The sequence below is a fragment of the Gossypium hirsutum genome, chromosome A13 (genome assembly GCF_007990345.1).
Source record: "Gossypium hirsutum isolate 1008001.06 chromosome A13, Gossypium_hirsutum_v2.1, whole genome shotgun sequence".
NCBI classification, from domain to species: domain Eukaryota; kingdom Viridiplantae; phylum Streptophyta; class Magnoliopsida; order Malvales; family Malvaceae; genus Gossypium; species Gossypium hirsutum.
The window spans coordinates 95,608,830-95,630,579 of NC_053436.1; the positions used below are offsets into that span (position 1 = coordinate 95,608,830).

Below are 21,750 nucleotides of genomic sequence, written 5' to 3' on the forward strand. Positions count from 1 at the left end.
CAAAACTAAAGCATTATAATTTTTAATAACTCAATTTTACCATTTCAATTAAAGTTATATTTGGTTGTTATATCAAAATTTCTAAAATTGGTTATATAAAATGTTCGTTCACATTGCGGGTGTCCCATAATCTGGTATAATTTCTCTGCATTTCAACTATGGCTTAATGCATAAGTTGGTACTTGAGTTTGACACTTTTTTTTAATGCGACACATTATTTTTTCGGTCCAATGTGGTATCTATATTTGACAAAATTACACATTTTGGTAATTGAACAAAACATTGATAACTTTTTAGGGGACGTTTGGTTTGCCGAATTTTAGATTACATTCCTCAATAAAATTACGAGAATGTAAGATTACGGGTGTAATGTAAGATCACATTGTTTGGTTCATTTGATTGGGAAGCGAGATTCAAGTGCTTGGTTGACGGAATATAAGATTATGTAGAAGCACATTTTACTCAATTATCCTTCTTATAAAATTTATTTTTTTAACAAATTTAATTCCTTTAATAATTTTTAGTCTCAAATTCTATAATATTATAATAAATTATTATACTTTATATATTAATAAGTAAATATATGATATTGAAATAATTTATAAACCATAATTATAATAATTCATGAAAAGTTATTATAACACCAACCATAATTATAACTATAATCATAATTAATATATTAATAAATAAATTATTAAATAAAATATAATAAGTATATTACCGTATGGCATTTATTGGTTCACTATTAATAAAAAAATTGTTTTTAATTATTCTTAAACTTTTGTTTAATAAAAAAAATCTAAATTGGTTAAAATAAAAAAAAAGGTAAATTAGTCCAAATTTTAATATTATACCCGTAATCTCAGTTAACCTAAAAAATCAGCTGTAATGAGATTACATCCTATATCACGACATCTTAACACCATGCTGTGGTGTGAGATTACGTGATGCCCAAAATGTAGACCTGCCATTCAAAAAGTGGAAGGATTTGGTTAAAAATATAAACTTGAAAAATGAGTTTGAGCAAAAAAAAATATAGACACATTGGGGTTTGAATTTTTTTTATCCAAGTTAGTCCTTGAACTTGGTAATTATTTCTTTATTAGGGTTTGAATTCCCACACTGGGGCCTAAATTTTATAGTTTTCAAGGAAATATAGGGACTAACTTAAACAAAAGAAGGTCAAAGTCTCAATATGAGAATAATTGTCAAGTTTATGGTCTAACTTGGACCAAAAAAATTAAAGTCTCAATGTGGGAATAGTTGCCAAATTCAAGAAAAAAATAATTTAACTCAATTTTTAAAAATAATTTATAAATAATAATTTATTAAAATTTAAAAAAAAAATTGAACCATGCAAAGGTGTTCATATCCCTAGTATATTATAAAATATTTACAAAATTAAGGAATTTTGATGAAAATATATAAAAACAAGGTTTGAGATTTAGCTATTATATCAAAAAGGTTAAATTATTTTATTTTTTTAATTTAAAATTTTTTGTTTAATTATTATCATCATTAGTATTTTTTTTGTTAAAATTTACGTTAATATATCCATGCAATCATGCTTACTTCTAAAGCAAATCATTACAAACTAAATAAGCATTCTTGAAAGTAAGAAAATTCTTGATAAGAAAAATATTAACAATGTCCAACGATTGGATTGAAAGTTTTAAATAAGAAAAATAAAAATTTTCGAACAACGATTATTGTCATATTTTGATAAAAATATATAAAAAAATAATCTTGATTTAAACTCAAAAATTTTAATTATAATTCGATCCAATGGTTATCAGATTTAAATTAGAACAGCTGATTGAATCGAAAATTAGTGATTTAATCAATACTTTATAATCAAAAGAGGGTTGAATTAATAAAAAAAATGATTAAATCAAGTAAAAAAAACAGTAAATAATAAATGCTTCTAATATTATTTATTTGTGTTTATTATTATTATCTTTCTTTATTTTTAATGATTTTTCTATTTTTCTGAAATATTTTTTAAATTTTATAATAATTAAACCAATTAAATCGAAAGTCTTATTTTTCCTATTTCACTTGGTTTAGACATTTGGTGAGAAATGAGGTCAAAACTAAAAAGAATTTGGCATCACACAAATCATTAATTAAATTAATTCTGATATGATTAAATTGCAAGCTAAATTGATTCCCTTTGACCAACTGATGTAAATATGTGAAGAGATTGTTTAAGGTGATGTTTTACTTTTCATGCTTTCTTCTTCATTTTTCATTTCTATCATCTCATCATTAAATGTCTTCTCTCTTTTGCTAAATAAAAAACATAAACTGTGATACATTTTGATTCATTATAGTGTTTGAAAATAATTTATTATACGATAAAGGATTAAATTGTAAAAAATTTATCAATTGAACTGTAACTTAATTAGCATTGACATTATTATTAGTATAGAAAGACGCGAAAGTTTGAATGCAAAACACATTTAATTTTTTATTTAAAATTGGAGAAAAAGTATGTCTAATTTTATGCATCATATAAAAAAAGTTAAAATATAAAATTAAATTATTTTTATACAAATGTAAATGAATTCTTTTCTCATATATAAATACAAGGATATAAATTTTTTTTGATAAAGTTAAAAATATATTATTATAGAGATATTTATATATTTTTAATATTTTTAAAAAATAAATCTAAAAAGGTCTTACTTTTTTTTTAAATAGCTACCACAATCATAGAAACATTTTTAATAAAAAATATTATAATTAAATTTTTTTTATAGAAATTAGGATAGAGAATAAGAATAACGTAATTTGAATTCGTACTAAATCGATGTCTAATAAAAATTTTAATTATCTTCGTTGTATATAAATAAATAAGAATAATTTCATATATTTATTTAGCTTCCTTTTTATAGGAAAATTTTGTAACAAGTATGTAAAATAATTTAGTAAATAACCAACATTTGTTGGATCACCTTTTAAGGAATGTATTAGAGTTTAAATTTGGAGTGAAAAAATTAAGTGTAATGCTAGTCAAATCCCAACCTAATATCAAATCTCATACCAAAAGGATAATTTAGTGTATTAAAAACAATAATAATGCTTAATGTTTTCTCCAATGGATGTTGGTTTATGCTCAGAAGAAGAATATAATATTAACACACACCAAAAACATAAAAGCCTTCATGTGGAGGCAAAGCTACTTACACCCAACCAAATTTTCCTCCCTTTCTTCTTTTGGATAAATTATATCTAATGTCATTAAATTATTAGTAAATTTATATTTTAATCACTTAAATTTAAAAAATTACAAAATAGTTATTGAATTATTTAAAAAATTTTATTTAAATTATTAAACTATTCAAACGTTTCTTCTTTTTTAAAAAAAATTTAAAGTCATTGGATTGTTATATATATATATTAAAGTTCAATTAGTGAGTTCTAAGTGACGATTGGATAATTTTATGGTGGATCAGTACACATTAATGAGTAGAAGAACATATCTTAGATTCAAATTGATTTAACAGTAAATGTCGGAGATATAAAAAGAAAGTTATTTAGATACATTTAAAGTTATTTCATGAAAATAAACTGAATTATAAAAGAGGAGAATAAGATGTTTCAATTTATGCAGGCAATACAAATAGAAAAGGTTATGTAATAACAATTTTAATAGTTTAATAATTTAAATAAAAAATTTTAAATAATTTAGTCACTATTTATAACTTTTAAAATTAAGTCATAAAAATGTAAATTTATTAAAAATTTAATAATTTTATTTTTCTATTTGTCAAGTATGATCTCCCAACGTCCCCGATCTCTATACTTTAAAACCAAGCCAAAACCTGCGAACTCAACAACAACAAAGTCTTATGTCTTTTTCTCTTGAACAACCTTTTTCTTTTTCTTTTTTAATTTATTTATTTCCAAAATTAAAAAAAAAACTTCTAGAAAACCATCCTGGTTCCAAGCAATGTTAGGTAAGTAATGAAAGCCGCAAATTCCAACACACAGCAGCCTTTCAAAATCCTCCATTTCCACACCCATTTCCCTCGGGTTTCTTCTCTCTCTCTGTTCTTCTTCAGCTCTCTCAAAACTGCTCAGAAGAGCTCTAGCAGATTGATAACCCCATTGTCTTCTTTTTTTTCGGGTATTTTTGGGATTTTTTTTTTATTTTGAAGACAAGAAATCAAACAGCAATGCAGCTTCATGTTTCACCGAGTTTGAGGCATGTAACAGTGTTTCCTGGGAAAGGTGTAAGAGAATTCATCAAAGTTAGGATTGGTTCCAGATGGATTTCCTATCGAATGCTGTTTTATTCGCTTCTCTTCTTCACATTCCTTCTTAGATTCATCTTTGTTTTCTCCACCGTTGATACCATTGATGGAGATCCTTCCAAGTGTTCCACCATTGGTATTTATTATCTCATTGTTAAACTATTATATACATTAAGTTTGAATCTGTTAATAATTTATATTATTTAAATTTTCTTGTATGCTTTTTAGTTTGGTTTTTGAAGGTGTCTTAGCCAATGAGATCTAATGTGACTTTTTTTTTATATTAAATTAACAAGTAAATTAATTATTTTATTAAAAATTTATTTATTTTTATTGTTAAATTAATTTTAATTATTTGATTATTCTGTCAATTTCATAATATTTTATCAATAGAAATTGATGAAAATTTTAATTGAAAAATTAGTTTACACTTTGATTTAACTTACAAGGATTAATATGTTCATTTCTTGAATAAAGAAAATAAAATATAATCTAACTTTTAATACAAGTATCTCCGAACAATGTTATTCTCTTAATTATTCATATTCAAGAGTCAAGTGGGAGCGAATTAAATTCTTTCAATGTTACTTTTTTTCTTCTAATTTTAAAAAAAATTTTATTGTAAGATTTGAATATATTTACGTCTTAAATTTAAATCTTATTAATTATTATTTATAAATATATTTTGAGTTTAATTTATTTTTTTCAAATATTAAAAGAATACTAGGTCATTCTTTGAAGAATTTGTAATATTAACTCAATTATAATATATAATTTTTATTAGTTGACATCTAAATAAGTAAAAACATGAATAGTTTTAAAATAAAAATAAAAATGGGTTTTATGTTTTCTTCCAATCAGTAGCAAAAAGAAAAATACTTATTATTGTTGTTATTAGTATTATTAAAAAAAGTAATAAAAATAGAAATAAATTTGGGTTTCAATTTTAATTACTGATTTATTTATGATAGGTTGCTTGGGAAAAAGAATAGGGCCAAGGATTTTGGGAAGAATGGAGTCAAATGTAAATTCTTAAACTCATATATATATATATATATATATATTTCAGTTATTAAGAATATTAATTTTTATTTCTTTCAAGTAAGTGAAATAAATTGTGGGTTATTCTTAATTAAAGGTTCCAGAGGTGATATACCAGATACTAGATGAAGCAATCAGCGAAGAGGAAGTAGAACCAAAATCTGATATTCCTCAGACACTACAAGATTTCATGGCTGACATCAAACAAACCACACCTGATGCCAAAGCCTTTGCTCTCAAGCTTCGACAAATGGTATGTGTTTCAATTATTAAAATATACTTTCTTTTAAATTAATAGGTTTTTTTGGATCTAACATAAAATAAATCTTTTTTCCAGGTACTTCTCCTTGAGCAAAGAACAAGAAAAGCCAAAATCCAAGAATATTTGTACCGGCATGTAGCATCAAGCAGCATACCAAAACATTTGCATTGCCTGGCACTAAAGCTAGCCAATGAGCACTCCAACAATGCTGCCGCTCGCCTCCAGCTCCCCTCCGCCGATCTCGTCCCCACCCTCGTCGACAACTCTTACTTCCACTTTGTCTTGGCCTCCGATAATGTGCTTGCCGTCTCCGTCGTCGCAAAATCCCTCATTAAAAACGCCTTGCACCCTCGAAAGTTCGTGCTACACATAATAACCGATCGTAAGACATACGCCCCCATGCAGGCATGGTTCTCGTTGCATCCTTTGGCTCCTGCTGTAATTGAGGTGAAGGCATTGCATCAATTCGATTGGCTTTCGAAAGGCAAGGTCCCTGTTTTAGAAGCCATGGAAAAAGATCAAAGAGTAAGGTCCAAGTTCAGAGGGGGTTCATCAGCAATTGTAGCAAAAAATTATACTGAGAAGCCTCAAGTCATTGCGGCAAAACTACAAGCACTTAGTCCTAAATACAACTCCTTGATGAATCACATTCGCATACATTTACCCGAGGTAAAGTGTAATCCTTCTACTATATTAGACATGTACTAATATCCGACATTCAATTCTGGGTCCGAATAACATAGCTAAAAACTCTTCTTTTTTTTTTTTTCAGCTGTTTCCGAGCCTGAACAAGGTAGTCTTCTTAGATGATGACATTGTGATACAAACCGATCTTTCGGCTCTATGGGATATTGATATGAATGGGAAAGTTAATGGAGCAGTGGAGACATGCAGAGGCGAAGATTCGTTCGTCATGTCGAAGAGATTCAAGAGCTATCTCAACTTCTCACACCCTTTGATTGCCAACAACTTTGATCCTAATGAATGTGCATGGGCTTATGGTATGAACATTTTTGATCTTGAGGCTTGGAGGAAGACCAACATTACCCTCACATACTATCACTGGCTTGAACAGGTAAGCTTCATTAAATATCTTTGATTTCAGTAACAGTGGAACTTAGGTATATAATATTATCTGACTTTGGGGGTGCAGAACTTGAAATCAGACCTGAGTTTGTGGCAACTGGGAACATTACCGCCTGGTCTAATTGCATTCCATGGTCAAGTTCATGTGATTGATCCATTTTGGCACATGCTGGGATTGGGTTACCAGGATAATACAACATTATCTGATGCTGAGACAGCTGGGGTTATCCATTTCAATGGCAGAGCAAAGCCTTGGCTTGACATTGCTTTCCCTCAACTTCGACCTTTGTGGGCCAAGTACATTGGTTTCTCTGATAAATTCATCAAGGGTTGTCACATTCGGGTATATTAAAACAAAGGGCTTTTTTTTTTTTTGAGAAATTTCAGTGTCCCATAATGATGGATGATAAAATTAAGTGTCTGTATATGACAATCAAATGAGGTGAGAGTTCTTTACGAATTCATGGCCTTCAGCACTGATTTTGTGACTGAAATTTTGCAAAAGGCTTCTGATTCTGTGGAGCTCTTAATTCCTGGTTTTTAGCGACGGAAATAAAATGCAATTCTCGGGATTTCATCAGTAAATTATTTAGATCCCTTTACTTCTAAGAAAGGCCTAATAATAGTCGCAAATAATGAGAGGCTTATAGAACAGAGAAACACAGGTTGCCCTGATGAACTTATTAGAAATTTGCATGTGATTACCAGTATCAAATTGTAAGAGTACAATGATAGTCACCCAAGAAATCCCAGTTAGAGAACTTCAGTAAATACTGGAACATCCCAGAACAATGACAAAACCAATACCCTTGTTTGCATCAAAATGCAAATCCCAATTCATTATCGGTTGCCACCTTATGCAACCGGAGGGCGGAGTACATGATCCTGTGAGGTATCCACTGCTGCAGGTGGCATGAATTGCCACATTGCCACTCCTGGATAACCAAAGAAAGGAACCAACTTGTTCCCAGGAGCTTGACCTTGGGCAGCAGCAGCAAATGCAGCAGGGATTGCTGGCGCAGGAGGCATGAAGCTAGGTTGTGCATTCATGGTTTTGAGTTGCTGCTCCAGCTTTTCCTTCTCGGCTTTCAGCCTCTGCTTTTCCTCACGAAGCTCATTCTTCTCCGCCTAAACCAGCAGAAAGACAGCTTAATATGATGCAATGGACATGCTCATGTTTCTTTTAATCAATTTCAAGTTACCAGCAGTTCCTAAATAGAAAAATCACAAGCTTAAACATTTCAATAATATTTTAACCAAAATAAGACCTTCAAGGCAGTCTCACCTTTAACTCTTTAATCCTTTCCTGGAGACTTGAATTTGAATCCTTCATTTTTTGGGCTTCATCTCGTAGCTGGGTCACCATTCGAACAGCATCCACCAAAATAGCAGACTTGTCTGTTTTGGGAGGCCTTCCAGGTTCCAAAATAGCACCCAGCTCCATAAACCTGTAATTTGAAATGTTGAACAGTCATGCTATGCAAATAAAAGAAAAAGAAAAGAAAGCGAAGAAAAACCAAGAGAAGAGAGATGAGAGTACTTGTCATTTAGCCTATCCCTACGCAACTTCTCCCTACATGCTTTTGAGCTAGAAGGGTTGCATGATTCAGATCTACCCCTGCAACAGGCAACAAAACAAGTGACAAGGTTCCTCCTATATCAAACTTCTTTCAAGTAGATTTTTTGTTAGCACAATTGACACATTTGCAGATACCAAGTTAACTATGTCATCTAACAATGCAAAATGAAGATTCGAGTAAACTCTGAAGCTCATGCTACATCTAAATCATTTTATAAATACGACTTGACTGACACTATTTCCAGCTTTACTGAGAGAATATAGCAGCAGGTTAAAAGCTAACACAAATTAAAATGCTTTAGCCCGTAAAGGCCCTTAGGCCATATGTAAGCCTTGGAAGTTTCAAAAATCTAAATGCAACTCCTTCAATAAAGGTATTCTAAACCCACCAAAACAGTTATAATTTTTCTAAACACACATATGAGGAAATAAGAAGCAAAAGCCAATTCATCATGAAACTTTAACTGGAAATATATATATACATGCATATATGTATTTTTTCTACTATTTAATAGAGAGCATGAAAGGGCAGAATAGTACCTCTTCTTTGAACCAGATTCCGCAAGGCCATCCAGATCCCCAAATGAGTTGTCAATTTCCACACTAGGAACAGATCATACCAAACCATAAAGAAAAAATAAGACAGGAGAAACACAAGCAACCACACAAAAATAAAAGAGAGATAATCTTGCTTGCCAATGCAAGAAGTAAAACATGGTTGACAAGCTTAAATTAATATAAACAAAGTACTGAAATATACACACTGGCATGAAAATGACAAACATCGCTAAATGAAAATCCTCAACATTTCAAGGTGTTGGTGGCTAAATCACCACACACTGGTGAACTTGGGAGTGATAACTAAAGACCTCATTAGGCTCTTGTTAGCAGCCTAGGACTTCAAAGAAGTTGATCCTAATGTGCTCCTACCCTCCCAGCGAATTTGAATTCTTATTCCATAAATATCGCAAAGATTCGATAAGCAAGAAAAGATTCATAAAAACAACATGCCTAATCAAGTCGGCATAAACAACTGAATTGCATGGTAACACACTTCAAAGGGACACCCTATAGCGCCCTCACCAAATAACATACGTTCATAACACATGCAGCAGCTTAGTTCATATCTCACTTTCAATAACATTGCTTTAATTTCAAAGAATCCTCCAAGTAGCATGACCACAAAACCCAGATCATTTCAATTGTGGATCAGGTTTGAAACACAAAATGTAAGATGCATTCGAGAGTATTAGTGGAATGTGGATACAGAAACCACATTAACACTAACAAATGACGAAAGCACTACAGAAAGTATCTTGGCAGGTTATTTTGCATACAAACACTATAGTCAAACCAAATGCACACCCTAACAGGTCGCTTAAATATAGTGCACCTTGTCCACTTCAGAGATTAACAACCTTTAGCTATGATGAACAAATTAATAGTATTTTTCTTGTTACACCAAGTTCAATATAACTATCCAAATACAATCGAACTAGACTTATGAAAAACCTTTCAATCAAATTACAATTTTTAAGGAAAAAAAGACCAACCGTTTTTCATAATTTACTAAAGAAGAACCTTAATCAACTCCCCATTTATACACCAAAATGCCTTAACTTTTCCATGAAAAACCGGTAAATTTCTTTTATAACGAACTCCAAGAAACCTAATTGGATTAAACAAAATTAAGACCGCCAGATAATTAAAATATTCTCCAAACAAAGGCAACCACTCAAATAAACATTTTTCAAACCCTAATTGAAAATTAGAAAAAGCGAGAAAAAAAGAGAGAGAATATTTTAGCGGGATACTTGACAGCGGTAGGAGCGTTGGTTGGCTGCGTGGACCAAGAAAAACCGGTGTAAGGTCCGTCGGGAACAGGGATATCGTCGATCAAGGTTGAGTAATCGAAGTGAGACCAGTAACTGGGGTTTTCAGGGGGCACCATTCTCCGCTGACTTCGAAATTTTTGCCGGAAAGTTTTAAAATGGTTTTGTTTGATTTTCCGGCTTTCAAAAAGAGGAGGGGGCTCTGCCTCTGTGTGGGAAGAGAGAAAATAACAGGTGCGTCTATCTTATTTTATTCCTCATAAAAACTTTACTAGCAAATTGATACAGAATTATACCCAATTTTTACCTTGCTAATTAAATTATTTTATTTTATTTCATTTTCATTTAATTTTTTGAAAAAAAAAAGAATATCATGGATTCTCATGTGCCTCACGTATTTATTTGTTTTTTTATTTGTGAACTGTGATAAAATTAGTAATCTATATAATACTTTTTAATAATTTTTTAATAAATGTTTAAAACTACTGGTAATATAATTAATTAATCGAATTAAAATTAATCGAGTATTTTTAATTATAAAATGTTTGGAAAATTGAAGTTGGAAAGCCCACTTTGGCAACTCAAATTTATTGAATGAAGGTCAACTAAAGACCCAATACAGTATTTATAATTTGTTTTTTTTTTATAGAGTTAGATAATATTTAAATTTAAATTTAAAAATTATTATTTGAAAAATATGTATTCATATTTGGCTATTCATTATTTAAATTTATATTATTTATTTAATTAACGGATTAAAATTTAGAGAATTGATTGTAAAATATTTATAATTTTAATTTATATATTTTAATAGATTCAAATTTAGAATTTTAAAAGTTTAGATATTCGAAAAATGATTAAAAATTTTAAAATCTATTTTATATCTCAGATGAATAATAGTATTTACTATGAATTTGAATCATAATATTCGGATAATTTATGATAATAAATACATTCGGATTTAAATGGATTTAAACATTTAAATATTTTTTTCATTGAAGAGATGGGCCAAAAGGACTAAACTACCCGTATTATGGATATCCTTCTGGTGGACAGTAGTTCCCAATGCTCCCAACGGATATGAACTGAAATACTAAGAAACCTTACTCTTATCTGTAACTTAACACAATTCTCAAATTCGTGATGAAAATGGCGCATTTAGCCAGCTTAAATGGAATCACCGAGACCCTTCCCGCTATCCCAAAGCTTCCCACCATCCGAAGAACCCGCAAAACATCGAAAATCATCGGATTTCTTGGCAAAAACACCTCAAACTTCCATGAACAACCACCACTGCAAACTACCCGAAGAATGGCATTAGCCTTTTCCTCCATTGCACTTATTGGAACTTCTACCAACGGTATCTCCCTTGCCGAAGATAACGGTTATTGGATTACCGATCTTTTACCCGTTCCTTCCGTCGAAAACAGTAAGCTTTCTTATCATCATTTCCTCATTCTTGCTGCTGTTCATTGCTTGTAATAAACAAATAGTTCTACTATGACATGAATTGAAATGCGTTTTTCATTTTGGTTTTTGGTTTCTTGAACAGCAGAGATTACGAACGCGGATACCGGAACTCGATCTTTCGTCAAGAAAGGACTGTATGTGGCTAATCTTAACACCAAGAACCGCATGTATAGGCTCAAGAAATATGCATTTGATCTTCTTGCAATGGCGGATTTGATTGGACCAGACACTTTGAATTATGTTAAGAAGTATTTGAGACTTAAATCTACTGTGATGTACTACGATTTCGACAAAATCATCTCCGCCGCAGCCACTGATGATAAGCAACCTCTTATTACCTTGGCTAACAGATTATTTGACAGTTTTGAAAAGGTAAAAAAGAACTCAATCTCTGAATCAATCTTTGCAGAAAATGAGAGTTTAATATCAGATGCTAACAACTGTAAATGTTTTCCGATTTTGTTGGCAGCTCGAAGATGCAGCAAAGATGCGTAATCTGCCCCAGACGGAATCATGTTACCAAGACACAAAAGTTATTCTCCAAGAGGTCATGGAGCGAATGGCCTAAATCTGCTGCATTTTCTTTGTCAAATATTGGCAAAATCTATATGTTCCAACATTGATGCAGCTCATTTATCCTTAAGTACATTAGCATATATGAAAGGGAACAAAGAAAAGGGATTATGGTGGCTGTTTTCATTTTGATGGTAGGAAGCAATTTCAGCAGATTATCATGTTGTCCCGATTTTTCATTTTTATTGTAGTGCTCATTTCCAGTACATAGTCGACACATATATGAGTATGGGAATATGACCCTCCAAAGACCCACCAAATACATGGAAAAACAAGAGATCCAGGTCTGAATTGCAGATAATTAACATGGCCTGTATCTGCTATCTGAAACCAAATGTTCATAACTGAACACATATTCTCACATGGTCTATCTCATGGTTTTAAATCAGATTAAAAAATTTTCATCATGTCAAGATTATCACATTTTTGTGTTTCTGTGTCAATTGTTCCACATTCATTCTGAATTTTTTCCAACTCCACTGGCAGAAGTATCAGAATGCAAAAGATTTCGAGGAATTCGGATCTCGAGAACTGCATCGATACTTAGATATGCCTCTATTCTTCTCCAATCCGCATCTTCCGGTAGTTCAAGTCGCCTTACATATCCATATTCCCACCAATTGCAGCTTCTCCAATCCTTTTTCTGGGATTCTCTCTGCAGCAACTTCAGTTGCCCAAAAATTTCAACAATTTTCCCTTTTTCGACATGGATTTGTACATTATTCGTTTTCCCTACCCCTGCTTCAATTCATCAAAACATTATTTGATCAGTTTTGACAAAGAGAAACGATCACTAAACCTAAGGAATGTCTTCATCTCATTTTTCCCAGTTTCAGAACCAAAAATGTTTCGAAAGCAAGGTACCTTGTTTTACAAGACACTTTGGGTTCATATCTATCTTTATAACTAACTTCATCTTATTTTTCCCATTTTTCAGAACCAAAAGGTGTTCCAAAAACAAGGTTCCTTGTTTTAAAAGGCACACAATGATTTCCAACTTAGGGTTCATATCTATCTTTATGAACATTAAATCTATATTTTAACTTGAGAATTCCAAAACGGGTGCTTCGAGAAAAACACTTACCTGGAAGCTCTGCTTTAAGAACATAAGCTTGATCTGTCTGAAACCAATCAACTGAGCTTTTACCAGAGTTCCTTAGATTTGATAATAAGCTATCTGATTCAAAGTCCCACAGAGGAAAGGCATCTGATGGATCAAAGAATTTCCCAAACAACAATGGACTAAACAATGATCCTTCTCCAAATACCTTATGCACTAATGGATTTCCCTGGGAGAGTAACCTCTTGAATTCGTCTTCGGCTAATGAAATACACCATTTGTGAGGAGTTTGGTCTTCTGTCTGAACTTCAAGTTTAAGGCAACTAGTCATTGAAAGATTGTAACCAAACCCAAAAGAAAAAAAAATGTTTTGATTTCAGAGTTTCTCTGTGAGAGAGTTTTTGTGGAATTTAGCATCTTATAGTGGTAGAGAGAGTCTTTTAGGTAAAGCAGTGGACAAATTCCCTTGGAATATTTTGAAGAGTGTAAAGTATAAAAGTAGAAAAAGAATCATTCTCTTCTGCACATTGATCACCGATGAGATGGAACCCGGACTTTTCATTTGGTCTAAAGTACTTATGTCCCATACATATTCCGATATGAATATAATGTCATGATCTTCCGAGTATATTAAAAAAAAAAAATTAAGAAATGGGTACCGGACACATGTCCATATCTGTCACTTTCGAGTCCGAGCTGTAGACTAGGCACGAACTAATGCTGTTTTGCTGAGAATCTGATATAAGTTTCTGGAATTATTTGCAGAACCATCAGTTCTTGCTTTTATGCTCTCCACAAAATTTCAACAATCATTACATCATAATCTTCATGAAAGTTCCAATATTGTTCCATAGAGAAACTAAGAACTGATTGTCAGAAGATTACAGACCAGAGACGTTAATCCAAAACTAACTCATATGGCATAACATAAACATTATTCCTTATTATTCATGATAAAAGGCTCAAAAACATGATTGTTTGATCACCAAGATTCTCGAGACTTATCATGATCAGGCATGGTGGATAAAACCTGTGAGAGTTGACACAGAAGAGTCCATGTTGACTCAAGACTATGGAGATTTTTGTGTTTTTGGCTGCACCAATGAACCACACGACTACACAAACTGTTGATGACTACGGAATCTCGAGTTTCACTGTTGAATCCATTTTCATGAGACAGTTATAGTTTGTTGTTGAAATATACATGTGTCCTATATTCCAGTTTAACAGTTTACCAATGAACAGGTTGAAAAACACTTGGAAATTATGTAAAGGTGTGTATGAAAAGAATATTTCTTTTCCTTACTGGAATTCAGGTATAAGTATTAACTTGTATTAAAATAATATAAGTGTGTGTGAAAGGAATATATTTTACCTCAAGTTCGGGTATGAGTATTAACTTGTTTCAATGAAATGGATGGCAGCTGTTAGTTCCATTTCCACCTGTTACTTATTATAGTGGCAATAAATATTTGGATGGCACATGCATCTGGTTTTGGCATCTTTTTAGACCTTACTTTTCCTTGATAAGAAGAAATGGTATCTTCCTTTTCCTTCATAGATGCTTGAATTTATAGCTGTGGAAATATGCAGCAGCCACTTTGGATATTGGAAAATAAGCCACATAACAATTCCTTTCCTACAGATAAATGCTCATCTTGTACTCCAATCTTGGAATAATTTGACAGCATTCAACCAGAAATTGATGGTCCAGTGCATGTAAATGACTAGTAAACTAATACAGAACTGAGTCAAACAGAAAGAAAAAAGTCTACAAAAAGAAAGCATTACACCTTTTTTTATTCATTGCCCCTAAGTTGCAGTTCCTTCAATGAATAGGAATCTAAAGATCATATCTGATCTCCTGGTTTGCAGGTTGCAGGCATCCCAGGCAAAATGCAATAAGTAACCATTAACCATTAATCTAATACAATAGTTGAAATTTATAACGATATCTAATATTTGGGATTCAACTTCCCTCCCTTTTGATCCCTTTCCGTCCTACCTAGCAGAGTATTAAGTAATCCAAAGCAGGACGTGGCAGCAAATATCATTCTCCAGACTCGATCAAGAATCATAGATATCAAAATTTCTTCCCTCTAAGGTTAAAGCAGTTTCTAATTTCAACACTACCCTGGTTAATATTCCACTACCCTGGTTAATATTCCTTCAAAATCGAAATATGCACAAGTTGGCAGATGAAGGGAATCCAACAGGAACCATGAATCGAGTACCAGAGAAAGATCAACTGCAGTTCACAATGTTAGCTCTATAGCTATCTAGCATTGCAGCTGTAATTCCATCAGCTTATCCCCTTTCAGTTGACATTTGGTATGTATTTGATAATTGCATCACCACTAGTTTGGCGGTATCCCATCTTGATCAACTGCCAATGGAACATGCATCTGAGGAGAAACGGAACTTAGATCTCACCAGCAATATTATCTATGCCACATATTGTCTTAGTATTGAAGTTTCAGCATATAAATGTGGCAAGGTAAAAGGTTTGCTTGATAAGGATAAGAACATCGTACCTTTCTCGAATGTGAACGATATTAACTCTTTTCATCTGAACTAGAAGTTGAACTAGAATCATCCTTCCTTTGTTGAGCAATTGTAGGAAAAAGCTTCTGACGAGGGTCGGGAGAAGGTGGTGCAACACGAGACTCAGAGGAAGTTGATGCATTGGACGTCTGTTTTTTCGGTGCTTGTGTTGGCTTCTTAGGTGCATTTTTAACCTCTCTGCACACCTTATCTAAAATAACCAAAAAGTCCCGAACAACAGAAAATATTCGTAAGCCCTCATCCTTCTTTACATTACCATGAAAGTAATCACCAGTGCTCTTTACTAAATCCATTACTTTCTTCTCCTCTTCAAGCAACGACATGACACTAGACTCAGCATTCTTCACAAAACTCTCTAGTGTTTCATGAAAACCACTTTTTTCACCGTTATCCTTCATTTCTGTGTTCAAGAAATTACGTGTTTTTACCATTGCATGGCCAACTTTGGCAACATTAGATGATAAGTTTTCAGCATCGAGAGCTGCAGCTTTCTTGACATATTCAAGTTCACTACTCAGATTTGAAACCGCCTGGAGACCAAGGTTGCGATAGTACTCTTCATCATCAGGGGAAACATCCTCAAGCAGATCTTCGGATTTTATGCTACTAAAACTTCTGCTTTCTCTTGCAATACGGGCAGCTCTCAAACCTTCAGTGCGTATTATTTCTAGGACAACGAAATGCAATAGTGTTGTCTTACCATCTACTCCTTTAACATCTGATAACTTCAAAAGTGTGTCGAGTTTGAAAGCTTGTGCCCCACCGCGGAATGTTCCATCATTCATGCGATTTCCAGTTTTAAGGACAGCTTCTAAGAGCTTGAGGAATAGGCGGCTACTTTTAAGTTCCTTGCAAGCAGCCTGAAAAATAGGAAAGAGCCTAAATTTGATTGAATAAAACATTAAACAAATTGGGCTTTTCCATGAAAATACACATCCTTAAAGTTACCTTTGGTTTGCCATCCAAAATATGTTTCCGATGCATGACATACCTTGTATGAATTTACCAGACCATATTTATCATGCAAGTCACCCAATTTAAAATATAATGACCCACCTCTAATATTTGAAAGGACTCTCTAGTGGCAGTAAGCTCATCGTGAAGAGAGCACATAAATAGCAGTGTTTCCATTTTTTGATAAGCAAAAGGAATGTCAACCACAACTTTCAGGAACCGCTCTGCAGGGCCGAGTTGAGTAATTTCACCAGTGAACAGTCTAAGTTTGAGTTCTTCATCTGATGTCGGTGCCATCTTCAATAAAGTCTGAAGGAGTTCGACAGGGAGCTCATTTCCTAATTTCAGAATAACTAGTTAAAATATCACAACTGAAACATCAGCACATTAGTACTACCTTTTTTTTATACCAAATGAAAGAGCACGATAGAGTAACAGCATAACATGAATCAAACACATGATTGATCAGTGACATAAAGTTTCTTGAAGCTCTTTCAGTTATGAACTATTCCCTCACGATATTTTCTTAAATATTTTCAGATCTGAAACTGGATTCAGGGCTAATAATAAGATTTATCTAACATAATTTCTTATTTAAGAAATTTTGTTTGGCTGTTTATAATCTCATGTTCTAACTGAATTTTAGGAACCCGGCTTATTTTACTAATTTTCAAATTTTTAATTTACGTAGTTATGTCTATTTTCTCCAAACGTCAAGATGGGTAACAAAGATGCATAAGCAAATAATGTTATTAATTCATGCCTATGTTATGCTCAAATTAACTTCAAGGATAGAAAAGATCATTCAATGTGATAACTCCTTTTCAAAGGAAAAGGAGAAGAACAGTTCAGGCTATTCTATCTCATATGCTTAGCTTGAACTAGATATCCATGTTCAACTCTCTTCAGGCACTAGCATAACTACAGTCACGGTAGACATATAGAACATGGAAACTGAGATCCTTTCTCAAGATGAGGCACAATGTATGAAAATTCAATAGGAATCAACTACGAGGGATATAGAAAATTTCCCGATTCCATGGATGGTTGTGCTACTTTGAAGGATCAACAAAAGGTATAAGAATTTGAACTGGCTGAGTTAATTATCAACAATTATCCACCAGTAATAGAAAGGAGGGACATTATAGTGGTGAAAATGCTTCTAACAACAATCTCTAGGTATGAACCCTGTAAACATCTGTCCTTAGCACTGATTCATCAAACTACACATATGTTGCTTATTTTCTGAAAGGATAAATAAGGTGGAGGAAAGCACCTTCAACAAGTGCATCAGAAACTTCTTCTGAGGTCACATTCAATGCCCTTAACATGATTGCTAAATTTTGTGCTTTCTTGCCATCCAGGAGTTGAATAAACTGAGGTTCCTGTGCAGTGGAATCCTTTTTATCACTTTTGCTCTTCTCAACGGGTGAATACCCAAACAGTGTTTCTATCTTCGCATCATTTACCCTGCAATGTTAGTATTAAGCATCCCATAATGATCCGTCGGCATCAAGAGAAAGGAAACAAGAAAAGAGTTATTACATACTGGAATGATCCGCCTTTAATCTGATTCCACACCTGTCCTTGCTCAGGGGTATTTGCAACTTTATCCCAAAAAAATGGCTTTAGTTTGGCTTTAGAAGCACTGCCTGAGCCAGGTCCCCCCCGACCGGGAGCATTTGGTGGTCGAGGCCCCTTTGAACCCAAGGGTGGAGGTGGTCTAGGACCACCACCAGCTTTTGGAGGAGGTGGTGGAGGAGCGCCAGCTTTAGAAGGAGGTGGCGGAGGGGCACCAGCTTTCGGAGGAGGTGGTGGAGGAGCACCAGGAGGTGGAGGGCCTACATTGGTGGAGGCAGATTTCAGGGAGGGAGGTGGTGGAGGAGGAGGTGCAGACTTAGCTGGGACAGGAGCTTCAGGGGTGAGATCTTCTTTGCCAGGGGGAGGCTTCAAAGGAGGTAATCCACCAGGACCTGCCCTTCCTGGGGGCAAGGGTAGCAGCGAACTAGCATTGCCTGGTGTCTCAGAAGATTCAGATGAAGCTTTGGAGGCATCAGCAGCAGCTCCATCTGATGAATTTCCATCCAAGGAGATTTGTAGAGCATCGGATTCAATGTAATCACTGCCATTAGTTGAAGCCTTTTGATGTTGGCTTGATTCTTTACTAGATCCAGGAGCATGAGTAGAGCCTGGAGAAAAGGAATGTTTCAGTTAAAAAAATTGTCAAATGATTCTAGAGGACAACAGTATGTGGCAAAGGGAAAGCCTATACCACCAGAGGCGTCACTTCTTAAACTGAGAAGGGGGCTCTCATCATTTACCATAGATCCAGAATCTCTATGACAGCATAAAAATAAGATCAATGCTGCAATAAGAGACGTTACTACTGCCGTTGCAACACAAGCAATAATAATTATTTTATTGTGATCAGTCCCTCCTTCTCCTTCTCCTCCTTCTTCTTCATAATCTTCTTCGTAATCTGAAACTGAATCATCGGCAAGTTCTCTTGCAGGTACAGCTCGTTTATCATGTATACTAGGTGAAGTTGACAATGCCAGACTTACTGATAGATCTGTACTAGAATCAGGAGATTCATTAGCAAGAGAAGGGGCCGGAGCTGAGGATCGGGGTGTGGTTGGACGTAAGTTCAAGGCAGAGCCTACAGCTATGCTCTGAGCAGCTAAACTCTTCCTAGAAACCTCACACCAGCGAAACAATGACCCAGAATACTGGGGGTAACAAGTCTTAAAGCAGCTATCCTCTCCAGATTCTTGGAATAGAAGTTTATTCTTTCTTACGCAATCAGAAAGAACTTGCTTTAACTCTGGACGGATAACCTTAATAAATTTCTGAAACTTTTCTTTTGCTAATAAGTGACTTTTTGCACCGATATCATTGATTGTACTTCGTGTTTCCTCCGAAAGACGTAACTTGGGATCTTCAAAAGCTTCCTTTAAATTATTCAAATCTTGTCTGCAACTTATCCATAACAGCTCAGCCTGTATGTAAACAACTTAAGAATTTCAAACACTGGTAACAGAAGGAAAGAGGACTTAGTTTTTACTTCAAAAAAGCATCTCAATGTCCTAACCTATTCACAGTTCATATTACAAGCGTTGAACTTATTAATAACAATTGTCATTACTTAACATTTGTTTTCATGATTTATGTTGTTAATTCTCGATGCCACCGTTATCAGAAAACAGTAATAATAAGCCTGAAAAACATTACAAAACATGATTCAAGACAATTTCAGCAGTTTTCAAAAAGTCAAACATGTAATGCCTCTTCTAGTTCTCAAAAGTTGAGCATGCACCATCCACCCATATATGCAAGCTGCTGGTATTGTCAAAAAACCCTTGCAAATTGCAGCAGATATTTCAATGCATTGATGCATACTTGTTTCCACCTCTAATATTGTTCCAACCAACTTACGTACATACCTCATCAATAATCAATGTGGAAATTACAAAAACTACTTCATACTTCTAAATAAGCATTGGTTAACTGCTAGATTGTGGTCTCATTGAACAAGCTGTCAACCATTACAACACCAACAATAAAAGGCTTAAGCACCGTTTCAAAGAACCTGAAGAATTTTCTAATAAACAAATCCATAATTGATTTCAATCCATAAACAAACGTTGTTCAAGCAAAACCAATTGCATTCAATGGACATTAAAATAAACAAAACAAATAACAAAACCAACTGTTTGTGTAAAATGAGTTTATAGGAGAATAATGGAATGAAGAGAAGAGCAAACTGGTTTACCAGATCATCATAAATCTCCCCAGTTGATGGATCCACTAATTGATTAAGGAATGCTTCTTCTTCTTCTTCCTTAGTGTAATCTAAGCTGACAGCAAATGATGCAAAAAGCAGAACTACCAAAAACCACAAACTATTGGTTCTTATGAGACCCATTTGTCCTTGTACCATCAGCATCATCACAAACAGAAAAAGGGGTCATTTCATTTCATCAATAAAGAGAACCCCTCACCACCAACACAACCCAAAACCTTTCAAAATTATCCTTATCATATAGCACCAATTCAATTCAATTTTCCCTCAAAAGAAACCCTTAGAATTTTTTTCCTCCAAAACTTGATGAAATATTGAAACTTGGAATCAGAAATCCAGAAACCAAACAAAACACGGAATTTATCTTCCCTCAGAGAGATAAAAAATGGGGTGAGGATCATTATTTTGAAACAAAAAAACCCAGAAATGAGCTTGAAAAGAAAAATAAATAAAAATAAAAACCAATAAATTTCAAATCTTTTCTTCTTAATTTTACCGACCATTTGTATTGGTAATTCAAAGATGTTGAAATTTGACCAGAAATGGGGAAAGATAGGATCCTATTGTTATGACCAGATCCCATCAATGGCAGCAGCTCACTGAAAACATATATATACATTAGCTGTTATCATGCATGTAGAAAAGTTGATAAGGAAAACATTGCCTTCATTTTGATCACGGGTTCTTACAATGAACAGATAAAATAAAATGTTTCCAAGGTTAAGGCTTCCTCTTTTTGTTGGGTTTGAAATGAAAAAAAAGAGTAGAAAAGAAGAGGGGGCAAAAAAAGCATTTTAATTTTAAAGAATGCATTTTAGGGATATAAAATGAGGCTTTCAGGGGGTGGGTAATTAGCGGAGTAATTAAGGATCTGTTATGACAGGTTAATTGGAGAAAAAACCTTTCATAAATTAGTGATAATTTTTACTAGTTTTGAAAAGATTATTCCTTTTTTTAACTAATGTTTTTGTATCTAAAAATTGAAACAAACACAAGGACCAGATATGAAATATTACAGATTGTTAACAAGGATGCTATATTTATTATCCATTTTGGATGCTTTATTTTTTAACAAGGACATATAAATTCAATTGATCATTATTTTCATCAATAAAAATTTTAAAAATGAATTATGACAAGCTGATTTTCCATTGAACCATGAGAAGTATCAAAGTCTTAAAATGATTACTGGGGCTCATCAGTTGGGATTAGCCAAAACAACATTTTAATACACCTTTTTCGTTTAATATTAAAAACGATGTCGTAG

At 33.3% G+C, this 21,750-nt stretch overlaps 5 protein-coding genes across 9 annotated transcripts; 2 read left to right on the top strand and 3 right to left on the bottom strand.

Moving 5' to 3' along the window:
- Positions 1–3,900: 3,900 nt before the first annotated feature.
- On the top strand, positions 3,901–7,145 carry LOC107895197 (probable galacturonosyltransferase 12). Its single transcript, XM_016820457.2, has 6 exons — positions 3,901–4,395; positions 5,231–5,283; positions 5,398–5,553; positions 5,638–6,231; positions 6,335–6,637; positions 6,716–7,145. The coding sequence occupies exons 1-6, from the start codon at positions 4,182–4,184 to the stop codon at positions 6,998–7,000; spliced, it is 1,605 nt and encodes a 534-aa protein (XP_016675946.2). The 5' UTR covers positions 3,901–4,181; the 3' UTR covers positions 7,001–7,145.
- Positions 7,146–7,328: 183 nt separating this feature from the next.
- On the bottom strand, positions 7,329–10,444 carry LOC107895198 (transcription factor ILR3). Its single transcript, XM_016820459.2, has 5 exons — positions 10,042–10,444; positions 8,768–8,830; positions 8,189–8,266; positions 7,934–8,096; positions 7,329–7,776 (listed from the first exon to the last, which is right to left on the bottom strand). The coding sequence occupies exons 1-5, from the start codon at positions 10,176–10,178 to the stop codon at positions 7,504–7,506; spliced, it is 714 nt and encodes a 237-aa protein (XP_016675948.1). The 5' UTR covers positions 10,179–10,444; the 3' UTR covers positions 7,329–7,503.
- A 598-nt stretch (positions 10,445–11,042) lies between these two features.
- On the top strand, positions 11,043–12,308 carry LOC107895199 (photosynthetic NDH subunit of lumenal location 3, chloroplastic). Of its 2 annotated transcripts, none has more exons than XM_016820460.2 (3): positions 11,043–11,488; positions 11,612–11,901; positions 11,999–12,308. In XM_016820460.2, the coding sequence occupies exons 1-3, from the start codon at positions 11,203–11,205 to the stop codon at positions 12,095–12,097; spliced, it is 675 nt and encodes a 224-aa protein (XP_016675949.1). In that variant the 5' UTR covers positions 11,043–11,202; the 3' UTR covers positions 12,098–12,308. The 2 variants fall into 2 exon arrangements, with proteins under 2 accessions (XP_016675949.1, XP_016675950.1); XM_016820461.2 differs by having other exon boundaries at positions 11,044–11,488; positions 11,615–11,901.
- LOC107895200 (21.7 kDa class VI heat shock protein) lies at positions 12,139–13,570 on the bottom strand. 2 transcript variants are annotated; one of them, XM_016820463.2, is made up of 2 exons: positions 13,187–13,569; positions 12,139–12,840 (listed from the first exon to the last, which is right to left on the bottom strand). In XM_016820463.2, exons 1-2 carry the CDS (start codon positions 13,491–13,493, stop codon positions 12,557–12,559), a joined length of 591 nt encoding a protein of 196 aa, XP_016675952.1. In that variant the 5' UTR covers positions 13,494–13,569; the 3' UTR covers positions 12,139–12,556. The 2 variants fall into 2 exon arrangements, with proteins under 2 accessions (XP_016675952.1, XP_016675951.1); XM_016820462.2 differs by having other exon boundaries at positions 12,493–12,843; positions 13,187–13,570.
- Positions 13,571–14,768: 1,198 nt separating this feature from the next.
- Positions 14,769–21,400, bottom strand: LOC107895201 (formin-like protein 5). Of its 3 annotated transcripts, none has more exons than XM_041085333.1 (7): positions 20,454–21,400; positions 18,957–19,680; positions 18,231–18,870; positions 17,958–18,151; positions 16,784–17,034; positions 15,697–16,587; positions 14,769–15,567 (listed from the first exon to the last, which is right to left on the bottom strand). In XM_041085333.1, the coding sequence occupies exons 1-6, from the start codon at positions 20,628–20,630 to the stop codon at positions 15,718–15,720; spliced, it is 2,856 nt and encodes a 951-aa protein (XP_040941267.1). In that variant the 5' UTR covers positions 20,631–21,400; the 3' UTR covers positions 14,769–15,567; positions 15,697–15,717. The 3 variants fall into 3 exon arrangements, with proteins under 3 accessions (XP_040941267.1, XP_040941266.1, XP_040941268.1); XM_041085332.1 differs by having other exon boundaries at positions 18,954–19,680; positions 20,454–21,394; XM_041085334.1 differs by having other exon boundaries at positions 16,784–17,019; positions 18,954–19,680; positions 20,454–21,385.
- Positions 21,401–21,750: the final 350 nt, after the last annotated feature.